Source organism: Octopus bimaculoides, chromosome 23, assembly GCF_046866305.1.
Source record: "Octopus bimaculoides isolate indiv1 chromosome 23, ASM4686630v1, whole genome shotgun sequence".
NCBI lineage: Eukaryota > Metazoa > Mollusca > Cephalopoda > Octopoda > Octopodidae > Octopus > Octopus bimaculoides.
Window position 1 is genome coordinate 36,779,621 of NC_142950.1, and position 20,947 is coordinate 36,800,567.

Consider the following 20,947-nt stretch of genomic DNA (forward strand, 5'->3'; position numbering starts at 1 on the left):
CTTCTTTTTCATCATCTCTACCACACTAACTATTGTTACGACTTTCTATGTATCTTCATTCGAACCTGTCTTCCTTATATTTGAGCTACAATTAAAGAATGGATTTCATTCATCTAAATAAACCTCTTCATTTACTTTAACGTCCCTTTTAATTCCTCTGCTCAATAAGAGATATCTTTCATTATTGTCACTTTAGCCTCCCCACACCCATTTCATTATGTACTTAAGTATTATTAATTCAGCTTTGCACTTCGAAAACCTGTGTCCTTCCTATTGGTCTTGCCCCTGACTTAACCTCAAAGCTAGTGTATAAACTCGACATGGTTTACAGGCAAACATTTCTCTCTAAAAGTGTGAAAAAGATTTAAATATCTCCATTTACTTTATTGATAGGATTAAGTACACATGATAAGATTCTGTCAGAATCGTGCTCACAATTTTTCTCAGACATGTTCGAGATTTTCTCAAAGATATCAACAAAGATAACAAATATGCCAGCAGTCAACGTTTTAAAATAGAAACAGTTTAGAAATTATATTTTTGTGTTAATCTCTTAAAGAACACAAAGACAGTGTAATATACGATAGAAATATTTGATTTATGAGATCCGTGAAAGAAAAGTGCGAGCTGGTTTCGATTCCAGTTAGAACTAAATACCATACAATATTGTTCAAGGGTTCCAAACTTTTTCTTTTGGTGAACGTCTTCATCATATTTGGCATTGAGGACGTACGCCATCTGAAGAATATCTGAAAATCATAGAACAAACAATAGATATCTATTACTTGTTTTTGGCTTAATTTAAAGTGTTGTGTTTCACTCTTATAGGACAAGTGTTGAATTTTCGCAACTGCAAGTTACACAGCTCACTTTTCGAGAACCACGCTGTACCGTTCCTTGTAGCGTTTTGTTGTCAGGATTTTCACGTGGCTACACGAGACTTCCTTTGCGAGTTCTGTATACATATCAGGATACCAAATCAGCGATCCTGTGCAACTATCACATAAAGAATTCAAATCCCGTTGTGTCACCTTAACTTTTCGTTCTTTGCAATGCGTGAAAAAAAAAAGTGGGGGAAAATCCTGATAAAAACAGAAAAATTCAAACATCTATTTCCGAAAGTCTGTTTTTCCAGTTTCCAGTAGGGGTTGGTGGATCACAGTGAGTAATATTTACGGCATTTTTTACTTTAAAAGAGAAACATTTTTCACAAATGTTCACTACCTTGCAAAAACTATATCAGCAGCATAGTGAGACAAGACCACGACTACCTATGACCGTCTACTTCCTACTCTCTCTCTATATACTGACCGACATCACCTTATTTATAATGACTAGTAACATACCACTTGTGGGAGGGATGTACTATTATTATTATTAACCCCACAACATCTCCCTTTTAAGTTTTTCTTAGAGAGTGTCATTTCATTTCTTTTAATAGCAATACTTTTTATATCACCCCCTCCATTTTTTGAGCTTTTTTTTTTTTTTTCTTAGTTACACATTTAATATTTTTTTTCCTTTTGGCATCTACTTCTAGGAATTCCATACATTTTCTTTTTCTTACGCTTGTGTGTCTGGGTTCAATCACCTGTGGTTTCATTGTACTTGAAATGTATCGTATAAACATTCCATTGGTTCTTCCATTCTCTTGGGTTCGCTCTCAATGAATCTTTTTTTTTTCCAGTTGGTTCATGTGTCTCTTGTATATGCCTTTTCTACTTTTTACCAAGTATAGCATTTTTCTTATGCGTTTGGTAATCACACTATCTTCGCAACCCTGTTATATGCTCTTCTCACAAATACATTTTCACCAATTTTGAAAAATCTTGCTGCATTTTCCATTGCAATTTTTCTTTTCTTGCCCGGCAGCAATTTGTCGAAGAGTGATTTTATTTTCTTCGCAAACATCAGCTCCGCTGGTGTCATACCTGCTGGTGTATTTGAATTTGGTGTCACAAAGTATACTCTTCAGAGTTATTGTAGAGCTACCTCATCCATGGCTCTCTTGAATACATCGACAAAGCGTTCTGCTTGTCCGTTAGATCGGGGATGGTACGGCGCTGTAGTTACATGTTCTACAGCAAACGTTTTACAGAACTTTTTAAATTCAAGACACAAATTGTATTCCATTGTCAGACACTATAGTGTCTGGGATGCTAAATCTCGCATACTGCTCATGTAAAAAATTTGTCGCAGTTGGGGAAACTGGTTTTTTACACCAACAAACTTCTGGCCATTTACAGAAACTATTAACTACCACTAGGTAGTATGGACTGTTTAAAGGTCCAGTGAAATGGTATCACTATTTTCTGTGCATCGACGAGAACGCCATCACAAATTGAGTCTAGGTTCACGTCTTGGTTTTCTTTCGCACCAATCCTGTTCCGATTTACTTTGCCTGACCTCAGTCTTAGTTTCACTTCTCTTCTGAATTTGTCTTTTACCGCATTTCACTTTGTCTTTTAAGATTACTGGTAATTTGCGTACCACATTCCTCTTTACACAGCAGCATCGGTTGTCAAGCGATGGTGGGAGGACAAATGCAGACGCACACACACACACATGTACATATATATGACGGTCTTCTTTCAGTTTCCATCTACCAAATCCACTCACAAGGCTTTGGTCAGCCCGAGGCTATAGTAGAAGACACTTGCCCAAGGTGCCACGCCGTGGGACTGAACCCGGAACCGTGTGGTTGGTAAACAAGCTACTTACCACACAGCCACTCCTGCGCCTACAGGCAAGGAAATGACAAAAAGCTAATCGTTGTTTTCTTAACGTTTGCAATAACTCACACCACAATTATAACAACAACGATTATTACTATTTGTTCCTCAGCTACAAATTCATTGTAGGTGAATGTCCATCGGTGACAAGACCAAGGAAGGTCGAAATCATGGGACCTGGTGCCCTCACTGCTGGAGGTGGTGGGAATCGATCTCCTCACTAGCGATAGACGCCAGCATTTGTTTTGCACCAAAAGTCAATATGAGAGTTCCTCATATTTACCACAGTTTAATTTATTCTAACAAAACATCCACGTTTATGTGGGGTAAATATCATCTCTTGATATATCTATTATTATACCTAGTGTTTCTTGATATTCCCTCAGCTCCCACCCAAACACTTCGTCTAAAACCTGGCTGCTCCAAATTGTCTAATAATAATAATAATGACAAATCACAGTCAATCTCAAGAACTTTGTTTACAATTTTCGCAGAACACAGAATTGAGAGACTCACTTCGCCAACCCACAGAAAAGTGCCATCTTGTATTCGGCAGGAATCCTAAGAAAGGGGCTCAAGATTTGAGATTTGCTGTCATGTAATACTAATAACACTTCTTTGTACTCTAGGCGCAAGGCCTGAAATTTTGGAGGAGGGGTGAGTTGATTACAACAGCCTCAGTCCTCAACTGATATTTATTTCAGCAGCCCTAAAAGGATGAAAAGCAAAATCAATCTCTGCAGAGGAATTTGAACTTAGAATGCAAAGATGAACAAAATGTTCATTTTGTTCAGTATGCTAACAGATCACCACCTTAATAATAATAACAACAACATCAACAACAATATTAATATTAATATTCTTCAGAAATTATGAAAAGTATAAAAAACAGCCTATTTGTAAATAATTATTAGTTTTGTCAAATGTGTGAATTAAGAAATGAGTCATGAAAAATAGTAGCAACAATGAAACCAACTTCCTAAGCAGGCAATGATTTTTTTTTTTTTTTTACAGTGTGTGTGTGAAAGTGTTGAAATACTGTTTTATTATTATTATTGTTATTAAAATAAGAAATGGTTAGTTCCAGGTTCATATATATATACTGCCAGAGGTAGTTGTCAGTTGCTTTCCATGATTTGAAAATAGCTGATAATGTTGATTAATGTGTTAAATAAATGTTGGGAAGTGATCAATGAGTATAAATGACAAACAGAGTATTTTTTTGTGAGTTTTTAAATGACATCAAAGAGCTTTCAGGTTGAGCATGTAATAGGTTTTGTTTGCTCTTTTGCTGGTGCTTTCAGATTGCATATATTCTCAAATCACACATCTATCTTTTGTGGGGGATCAAGAAATCAGCCTGAAAAATAAAACAAAAGAAAATTAGAATATTACATCCATGACAGAGATGCTCTTTTACATGGCAAAAATATAACCTAAAAACCTATATACACACGCGAGCGCGCGCAGCAGGCTTCCAGTGTCCATCTATGAAATTCACACACAAGGCATTGGTCAACCCAAGGCTGCGGTAGATCTTGTCCAAGGTGCTTGGATGAAAAACAAGCTTAGAAGTGTAATACAATCAGAGCATGTGCTTTACTAGGTAGATGACACCTTCCAAACTACCACAATTACTATTTCAATGCACTTTCTCTCTCAAAAACACGTATATGTGTGTGTGAGACCAAAGTGTACATATGCCGCTATATATGTGTGTATACATGTATATATATACATGTGTATATATATATATATATGTATATACACGGTGGTGATCCAGCATGACCACAGCCACTTGGCTGAAACCCATAAATAAATATATATATATATATATATACATTGTATATATATAAATTTATATATATGTGTATAAATATATAAACGGATAAAGAGAACGATGGTAAAGTTAGAAATATATAACTTTACCATTGTTCTCTTTATCCTTTTATACATACACACGCTAATACACGACTTATAATCTCCAACCCTGTTCATACGATTGGGGCACAACTAGCCTGTATACAGCACTTACTCGGTATTACCTGTATCTTCGGGTTTGGTTAAATCCAATACCCTCCTTAACCTTATATATATATATATATGAACGTACGATCGTTCGTTCTTACGTAAGTACGTTCGTTAGTTCATACGTACGTTCGTTCGCACGTTCATTCGTTCCTAAGTACGTACGTTCTTTCGTTATTTCCTGCCTACGTAATACGTACGTACGTTCATTCGTTCGTTCGTACTTTCGTTCGTTTCTTCGTTCGTACGTACGTTCTTTCGTTAATTCCTGCCTACGTAATACGTACGTCCGTTCTTTCGTTATTTCCTGCATACGTACGAACGTTCGTTCGTTGAATCGTTCGGACGTACGTATATATGTACGTTCGTGCGATCGTTCATACGTACGTACGAACGTAAGTTCGTTCTTTCGTCCGTAGGTACGCAAGTACGTTCGTTCCTTCATTCGTACGTTTGTACGTTCTTTTTTTCGTTCCTTCCTTCGGTCGGTCGTACGTACGTACGTGTTTGTTCGTTCGTTTGTTCGTACGTACGTTCGTTCACACGTACTTTCCTACTTTCATACGTTCTTAAATAAATAAATATATATATAAATAAAATAAATAGGTATATATATATATAAATCAATAAATATATATATATATATAAAAAATAAATATATATAAATATATATATCTATATAAATAAATTTATATCTATATATATAAATAAATATATATATATATAAATATATATATTCGTTCGTACGTACGTACGTACGTATGTTTGTTCGTTCGTTCATACGTTCTTTCGTTATTTCCTACATACGCACGTTCGTTCGTTCGTACGTACGTACTTTCGATTGTACGTTCGTTCCTTCAATCGTTGTAGTTCGTTCGTTCGATCGTTAGTTCTTTCGTTCGTCCATTCGTACGTACGTTCGTTCGTTTGTTTGTTCCTACGAATGTATGTTCGTTCGTTTGTACGAACGTAACTACGTACGTACGTAAGTTCCTTTGTTCGTTCTTTCGTTTATTCGTACGTACGCACGTACGATCGTTCGTTCATACTTACGTAAGTACGTTCGTTCTTTAATTCGTTCGATTGTTCGTTCGTACGTACGTACGTTCGTTCGTTCGTACGCAGGTACGTACGTACGATCGTTCGTTCTTTCGTTCAATCATACGTACGTGCGTACGTACGATCGTTCGTTATTTCGTTCGTTCTTACGTAAGTACGTTCGATCTTTAATTCGTTCGATTGTTCGTTCGTTCTTTCGTACGTACGTACGTACGTTCTTTCTTTCCTGCTTACGTACGTTCGTTCCTTCAATCGTTCGTACGTACGTACGTGTATATGTGCGTTCGTTCGTACTTTCGTATGTACGTTCGTTCGTACTTACGTAAGTACTTCGTTCGTTCGTACGTAAGTACGTTCGTTCGTTCGTACGTACGTACGTTCGCTCGTTCGGAAGGACGTACGTTCTTTCGTTATTTCCTGCCTACGTAATACGTACGTACTTACGTACGTACGTACGTTTGTTCGTTCGTTTCTTCGTTCGTACGTACGTACATTCTTTCGTTAACTCCTGCCCACGTAATACGTACGTACGTTCTTTTATCATACGTTCTTTTATCGTACGTTCGTTCGTACGTCCGTTCTTTCGTTATTTCCTGCCTACGTACGTACGTTTATATGTACGTACGTACGTTTATATGTACGTTCCTTCGTACTTACGTACGTTCGTTCGTTCTTTCATTAGTTCGTACATACGTACGTACGTTCGTTCGATCGTTCATACGTACGTTCGTTCCTTCATTCGTACGTTTGTACGTTCTTTTTTCGTTCCTTCCTTCCTACATATGTTCGTTCGTTCGTTCGGTCGGTCGTAAGTACGTACGTACATTTATTCGTTCGTTCGTTTGTTCGTACGTACGTTCGTTCATGAGTACTTTCGTTCGTTCGTACGTTCTTTCCGGCCTACGTAATACGTACGTTCGTTCGTTCGTTCGTTCGTAATTACGTACGTTCGTTTATTCGTTCGTTCTTACGTACGTACGTACGTACGTTTGTTCGTTCGTCCGTTCATTCATTCGTTCGTTCGTTATTTCCTACCTACTTACGTACGCACGTTAGTTCGTGCGTACGTTCGTTTGTTCGTACGTACTTTCTATTTTACGTTCGTTCGTTCAATCGTTCTTTCGTTCGTTCGTTCTTTCGTTCGTACGTACGTTCTTTCATTATTTCTTCCCTGCGTACGTTCGTTCGTACGTACGAACGTGTGTATGTACGTTCGTTCGTACTTACGTACGTGCGTTCGTTCTTTCATTCGTTCGCACATACGTTCATTACTTCGTACTTGCTTACGTACGTACTTTCGTTCGTTTCTTCGTTCGTACGTACGTTCTTTCGTTATTTCCTGCCTACGTAATACGTACGTACGTTCGTTCGTACGTCCGTTCTTTCGTTATTTCCTGCCTACGTACGTACGTTCGTTCGTACGTACGTACTTTCGTTATTTCCTGCCTACGTACGTACGTTCGTTCGTACGTACGTACGTTCGTTCGTACGTACGTATATATGTACGTTCGTTCGTACTTACGTACGTACGTTCGTGCGATCGTTCATACGTACGTACGAACGTAAGTTCGTTCATTCGTCCGTACGTACGTTCGTTCCTTCATTCGTACGTTCTTTCATTCGTACGTTTGTACGTTCCTTTTTCGTTCCTTCCTTCCTACGTACGTTCGTTCGTTCGGTCGGTCGTAAGTACGTACGTACGTTTGTTTGTTTGTTCGTTTGTTTGTTTGTTCGTTTGTTCGTACGTACGTTCGTTCACACGTACTTTCCTTCGTTCATACGTTCTTAAATAAATAAATATATATATAAATAAATAATTATATATAAATAAATAAATATATATGTAAATCAATAAATATATATATAAATAAAATAAATAAATATATAAATAAATATATATCTATATAAATAAATATATATAAATATATATATATATATATATAAATATATATATATAAATAAATATATATATATATAAATAAATATATATATACAAATAAATAAATACATATATAAACAAATATATATATATTCCTTCGTTCGTTCTTACGTACCTACGTACGTATGTTTGTTCGTTCGTTCGTTCGTTCATACGTTCTTTCGTTATTTCCTACCGACGTACGTACGCTCGTTCGTTCGTACGTTCGTTTGTTCCTTCATTCGTTCGTACGTACGTATGTACTTTCGATTGTACGTTCGTTCCTTCAATCGTTGTCGTTCGTTCGTTCGATCGTTAGTTCTTTCGTTCGTCCATTCGTACGTACGTACGTTCGTTCGTTTGTTTGTTCGTACGAACGTATGTTCGTTCGATTGTTCGTTCGTACGTTCGTTCGTTCGTTCGTTCGCACGCACGTACGTACGTACGATCGTTCGTTCGTTAGGTCTTTCGTTCATTCGTACGTACGTACGATCGTTCGTTATTTCGTTCGTTCTTACGTAAGTACGTTCGATCTTTAATTCGTTCGATTGTTCGTTCGTTCTTTCGTACGTACGTACGTTCTTTCGTTATTTCCTGCCTACGTAATTCGTACGTGCGTTCGTTCGTACTTACGTACGATCTTTCGTTTATTCCTACCTACGTAATACGTACGTACGTTCGTTCGTACGTACGTAAATTGTTATTTCTGACCTGCGTACGTACGTTCGTTCGTTCAATCGTTCGTACGTACGTACGTATATATATGTACGTTCGTTTGTACTTACGTACGTGCGTTCGTTCTTTCATTCGTTCGTACATACGTTCGTTCGATCGTTCGTACGTACATACGTTCGCAAGGACGTACGTTCTTTCGTTATTTCCTGCCTACGTAATACGTACGTACGTTCGTACTTGCGTACGTACGTACGTTTGTTCGTTCGTTTCTTCCTTCGTACGTACGTTCTTTTCTTCGTTCGTACGTACGTACATTCTTTCGTTAATTCCTGCCCACGTAATACGTACGTACGTTCTTTTATCGTACGTTCGTTCGTACGTCCGTTCTTTCGTTATTTCTGCCTACGTACGTACGTTTATATGTACGTACGTACGTTTATATGTACGTTCCTTCGTACTTACGTACGTACGTTCGTTCTTTCATTAGTTCGTACATACGTAGTACGTTCGTTCGATCGTTCATACGTACGTTCGTTCCTTCATTCGTACGTTTGTACGTTCTTTTTTTCGTTCCTTCTTTCCTACGTATGTTCGTTCGTTCGTACGTTCTTTCCTGCCTACGTAATACGTACGTTCGTTCGTTCCATCGTACGTACGTTCGTTCGTAATTACGTACGTTCGTTTATTCGTTCGTTCGTTCGTTCTTACGTACGTACGTACGTTTGTTCGTTCGTCCGTTCATTCATTCGTTCGTTCGTTATTTCCTACCTACGTACGTACGCACGTTAGTTCGTGCGTACGTTCGTTTGTTCCTTCGTTCGTTCGTACGTACTTTCTATTTTACGTTCGTTCGTTCTTTCGTTCTTTCATTATTTCTTCCCTGCGTACGTTCGTTCGTACGTACAAACGTGTGTATGTACGTTCGTTCGTACTTACGTACGTGCGTTCGTTCTTTCATTCGTTCGCACATACGTTCTTTCAATCGTTCATACGTACGTAAGTTCGTTCGTACGTACGTACGTTCCTTCAATCCTTCGTACGTACGTACGTATATATGTACGTTCGTTCGTACTTAGGTAAGTACGTTCGTTCGCACGTTCGTTCGTTCGTTCGTACGTACGTTCATTCGTTCCTAAGTACGTACGTTCTTTCGTTATTTCCTGCCTACGTAATACGTACGTACGTTCATTCGTTCGTACTTGCTTACGTACGTACTTTCGTTCGTTTCTTCGTTCGGACTTACGTACGTACGTTCGTGCGATCGTTCATACGTACGTACGAACGTAAGTTCGTTCATTTGTCCCTACGTACGTTCGTTCCTTCATTCGTACGTTCTTTCATTCGTACGTTTGTACGTTCTTTTTTTCGTTCCTTCCTTCCTACGTACGTACGTTCGTTCACACGTACTTTCCTTCGTTCATACGTTCTTAAATAAATAAATATATATATAAATAAATAATTATATATAAATAAATAAATATATATGTAAATCAATAAATATATATATAAATAAAATAAATAAATATATATATAAATAAATAAATATATATATAAATAAAATCAATAAATATATATATATATAAATATATATGAATAAATAAATATATATATATATATAAATAAATAAATATATATCTATATAAATAAATATATATAAATATATATATAAATAAATATATATATATATAAATAAATATATATATACAAATAAATAAATATATATATAAACAAATATATATATATTCGTTGGTTCGTTCTTACGTACCTACGTACGTATGTTTGTTCGTTCGTTCGTTCGTTCATACGTTCTATCGTTATTTCCTACCTACGTACGTACGCTCGTTCGTTCGTACGTTCGTTTGTTCCTTCATTCGTTCGTACGTACGTATGTACGTACGTACTTTCGATTGTACGTTCGTTCCTTCAATCGTTGTCGTTCGTTCGTTCGATCGTTAGTTCTTTCGTTCGTCCATTCGTACGTACGTACGTTCGTTCGTTTGTTTGTTCGTACGAACGTATGTTCGTACGAACGTATGTTCGTTCGTTCGTACGAACGTAACTACGTACGTACGTAAGTTCCTTTGTTCTTTTGTTCGTTCTTTCGTTCATTCGTACGTACGCACGTACGATCGTTCGTTAATTCGTTCGTTCATACTTACGTAAGTACGTTCGTTCTTACGTAAGTACGTTCGATCTTTAATTCGTTCGATTGTTCGTTCGTTCTTTCGTACGTACGTTCTTTCGTTATTTCTTCCTCGCGCACGTACGTTTGTTCGTACGTACGTACGTACGTTTGTTAGTACGTACGTACGTACTTTCTTCCGTTATTTCCTTCTTACTTACGTACGTTCGTTCCTTCAATCGTTCATACGTACCTACGTGTATATGTACGTTCGTTCGTGCGTACGTTCGTTTGTTCTTTCATACATACGTTCGTTCGTTATTTCCTGCCTACGTAATTCGTACGTACGTTCGTTCGTACTTACGTACGATCTTTCGTTTATTCCTACCTACGTAATACGTACGTACGTTCGTTCGTACGTACGTTCTCTTGTTATTTCTGACCTGCGTACGTGCGTTCGTTCTTTCATTCGTTCGTACATACGTTCGTTCGATCGTTCATACGTACGTACGTTCTTTCGTTATTTCCTTCCTGCTTACGTACGTTTGTTCCTTCAATCATTCGTACGTACGTACGTATATATGTACGTTCGTTCGTACTTACGTAAGTACGTTCGTTCGTTGGTACGTACGTACGTTTGCTCGTTCGGAAGGACGTACGTTCTTTCGTTATTTCCTGCCTACGTAATACGTACGTACGTTCGTACTTACGTACGTACGTACGTTTGTTCGTTCGTTTCTTCGTTCGTACGTACGTTCTTTTCTTCGTTCGTACGTACGTACATTCTTTCGTTAATTCCTGCCCACGTAATACGTACGTACGTTCTTTTATCGTACGTTCTTTTATCGTACGTTCGTTCGTACGTCCGTTCTTTCGTTATTTCCTGCCTACGTACGTACGTTTATATGTACGTACGTACGTTTATATGTACGTTCCTTCGTACTTACGTACGTAGTTCGTTCTTTCATTAGTTCGTACATACGTACGTACGTTCGTTCGATCGTTCATACGTACGTTCGTTCCTTCATTCGGACGTTTATACGTTCTTTTTTTCGTTCCTTCTTTCCTACGTATGTTCGTTCGTTCGTTTGGTAGGTCGTAAGTACGTACGTACATTTATTCTTTTGTTCGTTTGTTCGTACGTACGTTCGTTCACAAGTACTTTCGTTCGTTCGTACGTTCTTTCCTGCCTACGTAATACGTATGTTCGTTCGTTCCTTCGTACGTACGTTCGTTCGTAATTACGTACGTTCGTTTATTCGCTCGTTCGTTCGTTCTTACGTACGTACGTACGTTTGTTCGTTCGTCCGTTCATTCATTCGTTCGTTCGTTATTTCCTACCTACGTACGTACGCACGTTAGTTCGTGCGTCGTTCGTTTGTTCCTTCGTTCGTTCGTACGTTCTTCCATTATTTCTTCCCTGCGTACATTCGTTCGTACGTACGAACGTGTGTATGTACGTTCGTTCGTACTTACGTACGTGCGTTCGTTCTTTCATTCGTTCGCACGTACGTTCTTTCGATCGTTCACACGTACGTAAGTTCGTTCGTACGTACGTACGTTCTTTCGTTATTTCCTTTCTGCGTACGTACGTTCGTTCCTTCAATCCTTCGTACGTACGTACGTATATATGTACGTTCGTTCGTACTTACGTAGTACGTTCGTTCGTTCGTACGTACGTTCATTCGTTCCTAAGTACGTACGTTCTTTCGTTATTTCCTGCCTACGTAATACGTACGTACGTTCATTCGTTCGTACTTGCTTACGTACGTACTTTCGTTCGTTTCTTCGTTCGTACGTACGTTCTTTCGTTAATTCCTGCCTACGTAATACGTACGTACGTACGTTCGTTCCTTCATTCGTACATTCTTTCATTCGTACGTTTGTACGTTCCTTCCTTCCTACGTACGTTCGTTCGTTCGGTCGGTCGTAAGTACGTACGTACGTTTATTTGTTTGTTTGTTCGTTCGTTTGTTCGTACGTACGTTCGTTCACACGTACTTTCCTTCGTTCATACGTTCTTAAATAAATAAATATATATATAAATAAATAATTATATATAAATAAATAAATAAATAAATATATATGTAAATCAATAAATATATATATAAATCAAATAAATAAATATATGTATATATAAATATATATAAATAAATAAATATATATAAATATAAATAAATAAATATATATATATATATATATATATATATATACAAATAAATAAATATATATATATTCGTTCGTTCGTTCTTACGTACCTACGTACGTATGTTTGTTCGTTCGTTCGTTCATACGTTCTTTCGTTATTTCCTACCTACGTACGTAGGCTCGTTCGTTCGTACGTTCGTTTGTTCGTTCGAACGTACGTATATACGTACGTACTTTCGATGGTACGTTCGTTCCTTCAATCGTTGTCGTTCGTTCGTTCGATCGTTAGTTCTTTCGTTCGTCCATTCGTACGTACGTACGTTCGTTCGTTTGTTTGTTCGTACGAACGTATGTTCGTACGAACGTATGTTCGTATGAACGTATGTTCGTTCGTTCGTACGAACGTAACTACGTACGTACGTAAGTTCCTTTGTTCGTTCTTTCGTTCATTCGTACGTACGCACGTACGATCGTTCGTTAATTCGTTCGTTCATACTTACGTAAGTACGTTCGTTCTTTAATTCGTTCGATTGTTCATTCGTACGTTCGTTCGTTCGTTCGTTCGAACGCACGTACGTACGTACGTACGTACGTACGATCGTTCGTTCGTTCGTTCGTTAGGTCTTTCGTTCATTCATACGTACGTACGATCGTTCGTTATTTCGTTCGTTCTTACGTAAGTACGTTCGATCTTTAATTCGTTCGATTGTTCGTTCGTTCTTTCGTACTTACGTACGTTCTTTCGTTATTTCTTCCTCGCGCACGTACGTTTGTTCGTACGTACGTAGTACGTTTGTTCGTACGTACGTACGTACGTTCTTTCGTTATTTCCTTCCTGCTTACGTACGTTCGTTCCTTCAATCGTTCATACGTACGTACGTGTATATGTACGTTCGTTCGTTCGTACGTTCGTTTGTTCTTTCATACGTACGTTCGTTCGTTATTTCCTGCCTACGTAATTCGTACGTACGTTCGTTCGTACTTACGTACGATCTTTCGTTTATTCCTACCTACGTAATACGTACGTACGTTCGTTCGTACGTACGTTCTCTTGTTATTTCTGACCTGCGTACGTACGTTCGTTCGTTCAATCGTTCGTACGTACGTACGTATATATGTACGTTCGTTCGTTCTTTCATTCGTTCGTACATACGTTCGTTCGATCGTTCATACGTACGTACGTTCTTTCGTTATTTCCTTCCTGCTTACGTACGTTCGTTCCTTCAATTCTTCGTACGTACGTACGTATATATGTATGTTCTTTCGATCGTTCATACGTACGTTCTTTCGTTATTTCCTTCCTGCGTACATACGTATGTACGTTCGTTCCTTCAATCCTTCGTACGTACGTACGTATATATGTACGTTCGTTCGTACTTACGTAAGTACGTTCGTTCGCACGTTCGTTCGTTCGTACGTACGTTCATTCGTTCCTAAGTACGTACGTTCTTTCGTTAATTCCTGCCTACGAAATACGTACGTACGTTCGTTCGTACGTCCGTTCTTTCGTTATTTCCTGCCTACGTACGTACGTTCGTTCGTACGTACGTATATATGTACGTTCGTTCGGACTTACGTACGTACGTTCGTGCGATCGTTCATACGTACGTACGAACGTAAGTTCGTTCATTCGTCCCTACGTACGTTCGTTCCTTCATTCGTACGTTCTTTCATTCGTACGTTTGTACGTTCTTTTTTTCGTTCCTTCCTTCCTACGTACGTTCGTTCGTTCGGTCGGTCGTAAGTACGTACGTACGTTTATTTGTTTGTTTGTTCGTTCGTTTGTTCGTACATACGTTCGTTCACACGTACTTTCCTTCGTTCATACGTTCTTAAATAAATAAATATATATATAAATAAATAATTATATATAAATAAATAAATATATATGTAAATCAATAAATATATATATAAATAAAATAAATAAATATATATATATATAAATAAATAAATATATATATAAATAAATATATATATAAATAAATATATATATAAATAAATATATATATAAATAAATAAATATATAAATAAATAAATATATATATAAATATATATATATATAAATATATATATATATATATATATAAATATATATATATATAAATAAATATATATATATATATATAAATAAATATATATATATATATAAATAAATATATATATATATATATATAAATAAATATATATATATATATATATAAATAAATATATATATATACAAATAAATAAATATATATATAAACAAATATATATATATTCGTTCGATCGTTCTTACGTACCTATGTACGTATGTTCGTTCGTTCGTTCGTTCATACGTTCTTTCGTTATTTCCTACCTACGTACGTACGCACGTTCGTACGTTCGTTTGTTCCTTCATTCGTTCGTACGTACGTATGTACGTACGTACTTTCGATTGTACGTTCGTTCCTTCAATCGTTGTCGTTCGTTCGTTCGATCGTTAGTTCTTTCGTACGTACGTACGTACGTTCGTTCGTTTGTTTGTTCGTACGAACGTATGTTCGTACGAACGTATGTTCGTTCGTTCGTACGAACGTAACTACGTACGTACGTAAGTTCCTTTGTTCTTTCGTTCATTCGTACGTACGCACGTACGATGGTTCGTTAATTCGTTCGTTCGTACTTACGTAAGTACGTTCGTTCTTTAATTCGTTCGTACGTTCGTTCGTACGTTCGTTCGTTCGTTCGCACGTACGTACGTACGATCGTTCGTTCGTTAGGTCTTTCGTTCATTCAAACGTAGGTACGATCGTTCGTTATTTCGTTCGTTCTTACGTAAGTACTTTCGATCTTTAATTCGTTCGATTGTTCGTTCGTTCTTTCGTACGTACGTATGTTCTTTCGTTATTTCTTCCTCGCGCACGTACGTTTGTTCGTACGTACGTACGTACGTTCTTTCGTTATTTCCTTCCTGCTTACGTACGTTCGTTCCTTCAATCGTTCGTACGTACGTACGTGTATATGTACGTTCGTTCGTTCGTTCGTACGTACGTACGTTCGTTATTTCCTGCCTACGTAATTCGTACGTTCGTTCGTACTTACGTACGATCTTTCGTTTATTCCTACCTACGTAATACGTACGTACGTTCGTTCGTACGTACGTTCGTTCGTTTAATCATTCGTACGTACGTACGTATATATGTGCGTTCGTTTGTACTTACGTACGTGCGTTTGTTCTTTCATTCGTTCGTACATACGTACGTACGATCGTTTATACGTACGTTCTTTCGTTATTTCCTTCCTGCTTACGTACGTTCGTTCCTTCAATCCTTCTTTCGTACTTACGTAAGTACGTTCGTTCGTTCGTACGTACGTTCGTTCGTTCACACGTACGTTCGTTCGTTCGTTCGGAAGGACGTACGTTCTTTCGTTATTTCCTGCCTACGTAATACGTACGTACGTTCGTTAGTTCGTTCGTACTTACGTACGTTTGTTTGTTCGTTTCTTCGTTCGTACGTACGTTCTTTTCTTCGTTCGTACGTACGTACATTCTTTCGTTAATTCCTGCCTACGTAATACGTACGTACGTTCTTTCCTACGTACGTTCGTTCGTACGTCCGTTCTTTCGTTATTTCTCACCTACATACGTACGTTTATATGTATGTACGTACGTACGTTTATATGTACGTTCCTTCGTACTTACGTACGTACGTTCGTTCTTTCATTAGTTCGTACATACGTACGTACGTTCGTTCGATCGTTCATACGTACGTTCGTTCCTTCATTCGTACATTTGTACGTTCTTTTTTTCGTTCCTTCTTTCCTACGTATGTTCGTTCGTTCGTTATTTCCTACCTACGTACGTACGCACGTTAGTTCGTGCGTACGTTCGTTTGTTCCTTCGTTCGTTCGTACGTACTTTCTATTTTACGTTCGTTCGTTCTTTCGTTCGTACGTACGTTCTTTCATTATTTCTTCCCTGCGTACGTTCGTTCGTACGTACGAACGTGTGTATGTACGTTCGTTCGTTCTTTCATTCGTTCGCACATACGTTCTTTCGATCGTTCATACGTACGTAAGTTCGTTCGTACGTACGTACGTTCTTTCGTTCGTTCCTTCAATCCTTCGTACGTACGTACGTATATATGTACGTTCGTTCGTACTTACGTAAGTACGTTCGTTCGTTCGTACGTACGTTCATTCGTTCCTAAGTACGTACGTTCTTTCGTTATTTCCTGCTAACGTAATACGTACGTACGTTCATTCGTTCGTACTTGCTTACGTACGTACTTTCGTTCGTTTCTTCGTTCGTACGTACGTTCTTTCGTTAATTCCTGCCTACGAAATACGTACGTACGTTCGTTCGTACGTCCGTTCTTTCGTTATTTCCTGCCTACGTACGTACGTTCGTTCGTACGTACGTATATATGTACGTTCGTTCGAACTTACGTACGTACGTTCGTGCGATCGTTCATACGTACGTACGAACGTAAGTTCGTTCATTCGTCCGTACGTACGTTCGTTCCTTCATTCGTACGTTCTTTCATTCGTACGTTCTTTCATTCGTACGTTTGTACGTTCTTTTTTTCGTTCCTTCCTTCCTACGTACGTTCGTTCGTTCGGTCGGTCGTAAGTACGTACGTACGTACGTTTATTTGTTTGTTTGTTCGTTCGTTTGTTCGTACGTACGTTCGTTCACACGTACTTTCCTTCGTTCATACGTTCTTAAATAAATAAATATATATATAAATAAATAATTATATATAAATAAATAAATATATATGTAAATCAATAAATATATATAAATAAAATAAATAAATATATATATAAATAAATAAATATATATATAAATATATATATATATATATAAATATATGTATATATATAAATATATATATATAAATAAATATATATATATATACGAATAAATAAATATATATATAAACAAATATATATATATTCGTTCGTTCGTTCTTACGTACCTACGTATGTATGTTTGTTCGTTCGTTCGTTCGTTCGTTCATACGTTCTTTCGTTATTTCCTACCTACGTACGTTCGTTTGTTCCTTCCTTCATTCGTTCGTACGTACGTATGTACGTACGTACTTTCGATGGTACGTTCGTTCCTTCAATCGTTATCGTTCGTTCGTTCGATCGTTAGTTCTTTCGTACGTACGTACGTACGTACGTACGTTCGTTCGTTTGTCTGTTCGTACGAACGTATGTTCGTTGGTTCGTACGAACGTAACTACGTACGTACGTAAGTTCCTTTGTTCTTTCGTTCGTTCATTCGTACGTACGCACGTACGATCGTTCGTTAATTCGTTCGTTCGTACTTACGTAAGTACGTTCGTTCTTTAATTCGTTCGATTGTTCGTTCGTACGTTCGTTCGTTCGTTCGTTCGCACGTACGTACGTACGATCGTTCGTTCGTTAGGTCTTTCGTTCATTCATACGTACGTACGATCGTTCGTTATTTCGTTCGTTCTTACGTAAGTACGTTCGATCTTTAATGCGTTCGATTGTTCGTTCGTTCTTTCGTACGTACGTACGTTCTTTCGTTATTTCTTCCTCGCGCACGTACGTTTGTTCGTACGTACGTACGTACGTACGTACGTTCTTTCGTTATTTCCTTCCTGCTTACGTACGTTCGTTCCTTCAATCGTTCGTACGTACGTACGTGTATATGTACGTTCGTTCGTTCGTACGTACGTACGTACGTTCGTTTGTTCTTTCATACGTACGTTCGTTCGTTATTTCCTGCCTACGTAATTCGTACGTACGTTCGTTCGTTCGTTCGTACTTACGTACGATCTTTCGTTTATTCCTACCTACGTAATACGTACGTACGTTCGTTCGTACGTACGTTCGTTCGTTCACACGTACGTTCGTTCGTTCGGAAGGACGTACGTTCTTTCGTTATTTCCTGCCTACGTAATACGTACGTACGTTCGTTAGTTCGTTCGTACTTACGTACGTACGTACGTTTGTTTGTTCGTTTCTTCGTTCGTACGTACGTTCTTTTCTTCGTTCGTACGTACGTACATTCTTTCGTTTATTCCTGCCTACGTAATACGTACGTACGTTCTTTCCTACGTACGTTCGTTCGTACGTCCGTTCTTTCGTTATTTCTTGCCTACATACGTACGTTTATATGTACGTTCCTTCGTACTTTCGTACGTACGTTCGTTCTTTCATTAGTTCGTACATACGTACGTACGTTCGTTCGATCATTCATACGTACGTACGTACGTAAGTTCGTTCGTCCGTCCGTAAGTACGTTCGTTCCTTCATTCGTACGTTTGTACGTTCTTTTTTTCGTTCCTTCCTTCCTACGTATGTTCGTTCGTTCGTTCGGTCGTAAATACGTACGTACGTTTATTCGTTTGTTTGTTTGTTCGTACGTACGTTCGTTCGTTCCGTCGTACGTACGTTCGTTCGTAATTACGTACGTTCGTTCGTAATTACGTACGTTCGTTCTTAAGTACGTACGTTCGTGCGTTCAATCGTTCGTACGTACGTACGTAAATATATATATATGTACGTTCGTTTGTACTTACGTACGTGCGTTCGTTCTTTCATTCGTTCGTACATACGTTCGTTCGATCGTTCATACGTACGTACGTTCTTTCGTTATTTCCTTCCTGCTTACGTACGTTCGTTCCTTCAATTCTTCGTACGTACGTACGTATATATGTACGTTCGTTCGTACTTACGTAAGTACGTTCGTACTTACGTAAGTACGTTCGTTCGTTCGTACGTACGTTCGTTCACAAGTACTTTCGTTCGTTCGTACGTTCTTTCCTGCCTACGTAATACGTATGTTCGTTCGTTCCTTCGTACGTACGTTCGTTCGTAATTACGTACGTTCGTTTATTCGCTCGTTCGTTCGTTCTTACGTTCGTACGTACGTTTGTTCGTTCGTCCGTTCATTCATTCGTTCGTTCGTTATTTCCTACCTACGTACGTACGCACGTTAGTTCGTGCGTACGTTCGTTTGTTCCTTCGTTCGTTCGTACGTACGTACGTACGTTCGTTCCTTCAATCCTTCGTACGTACGTACGTATATATGTACGTTCGTTCGTATTTACGTAAGTACGTTCGTTCGCACGTTCGTTCGTACGTTCATTCGTTCCTAAGTACGTACGTTCTTTCGTTATTTCCTGCCTACGAAATACGTACGTACGTTCGTTCGTACGTCCGTTCTTTCGTTATTTCCTGCCTACGTACGTACGTTCGTTCGTACGTACGTATATATGTACGTTCGTTCGGACTTACGTACGTACGTTCGTGCGATCGTTCATACGTACGTACGAACGTAAGTTCCTTCATTCGTACGTTCTTTCATTCGTACGTTTGTACGTTCTTTTTTTCGTTCCTTCCTTCCTACGTACATTCGTTCGTTCGGTCGGTCGTAAGTATGTACGTACGTTTATTTGTTTGTTTGTTCGTTCGTTTGTTCGTACGTACGTTCGTTCACACGTACTTTCCTTCGTTCATACGTTCTTAAATAAATAAATATATATATAAATAAATAATTATATATAAATAAATAAATATATATGTAAATCAATAAATATATATAAATAAAATAAATAAATATATATATATATAAATAAATATATATAAATAAATAAATATATAAATAAATAAATATATATATAAATATATATATATAAATAAATATATATATATATAAATAAATATATATATATACAAATAAATAAATATATATATAAACAAATATATATATGTACGTACGTATGTATGTACGTACGTATGTATGTACGTACGTACTTTCGGTTGTACGTTCGTTCTTTCAATCGTTGTCGTTCGTTCGTTCGATCGTTAGTTCTTTCGTTTGTCCATTTGTACGTACGTACGTTCGTTCAGTCGTTCCAACGTACGTTCGTTCGTTTGTTTGTTCGTACGAACGTATGTTCGTTCGTTCTTTAATTCGTTCGATTGTTCGTTCGTACGTACGTATGTTCGTTCGTTCGTTCGCACGCACGTACGTACGTACGTACGTACGATCGTTCGTTCGTTAGGTCTTTCGTTCATTCATACGTACGTATGTACGTACGATCGTTCGTTATTTCGTTCGTTCTTACGTAAGTACGTTCGATCTTTAATTCGTTCGATTGTTCGTTCGTTCTTTCGTACGTACGTACGTTCTTTCGGTATTTCCTTCCTGCTTACGTACGTTCGTTCCTTCAATCGTTCGTACGTACGTACGTACGTGTATATGTACGTTCGTTCGTACTTTCGTACGTACGTTCGTTTGTTCTTTCATACGTACGTTCGTTC

At 37.8% G+C, this 20,947-nt stretch overlaps 1 protein-coding gene and 1 long non-coding RNA gene across 5 annotated transcripts in view; both read right to left on the reverse strand.

The window, feature by feature from the left end:
• Window positions 1-3,572: 3,572 nt before the first annotated feature.
• Window positions 3,573-20,947, reverse strand: part of LOC106874472 (uncharacterized) — a 152,072-nt gene continuing 134,697 nt past the window's right edge. For all 4 annotated transcript variants that reach the window (XM_089340256.1, XM_089340257.1, XM_089340255.1 and 1 more), the window contains exon 42: window positions 3,573-4,092. In XM_089340256.1, the coding sequence (XP_089196382.1) occupies window positions 4,080-4,092 (13 nt within the window). In that variant the 3' untranslated portion in view covers window positions 3,573-4,079. The remainder of the gene's footprint in view (window positions 4,093-20,947) is intronic.
• LOC149131358 (uncharacterized) lies at window positions 11,550-17,422 on the reverse strand. The gene is made up of 2 exons (XR_016238083.1): window positions 16,496-17,422; window positions 11,550-11,875 (listed from the first exon to the last, which is right to left on the reverse strand). It is a non-coding gene; the product is annotated as an uncharacterized LOC149131358 (long non-coding RNA).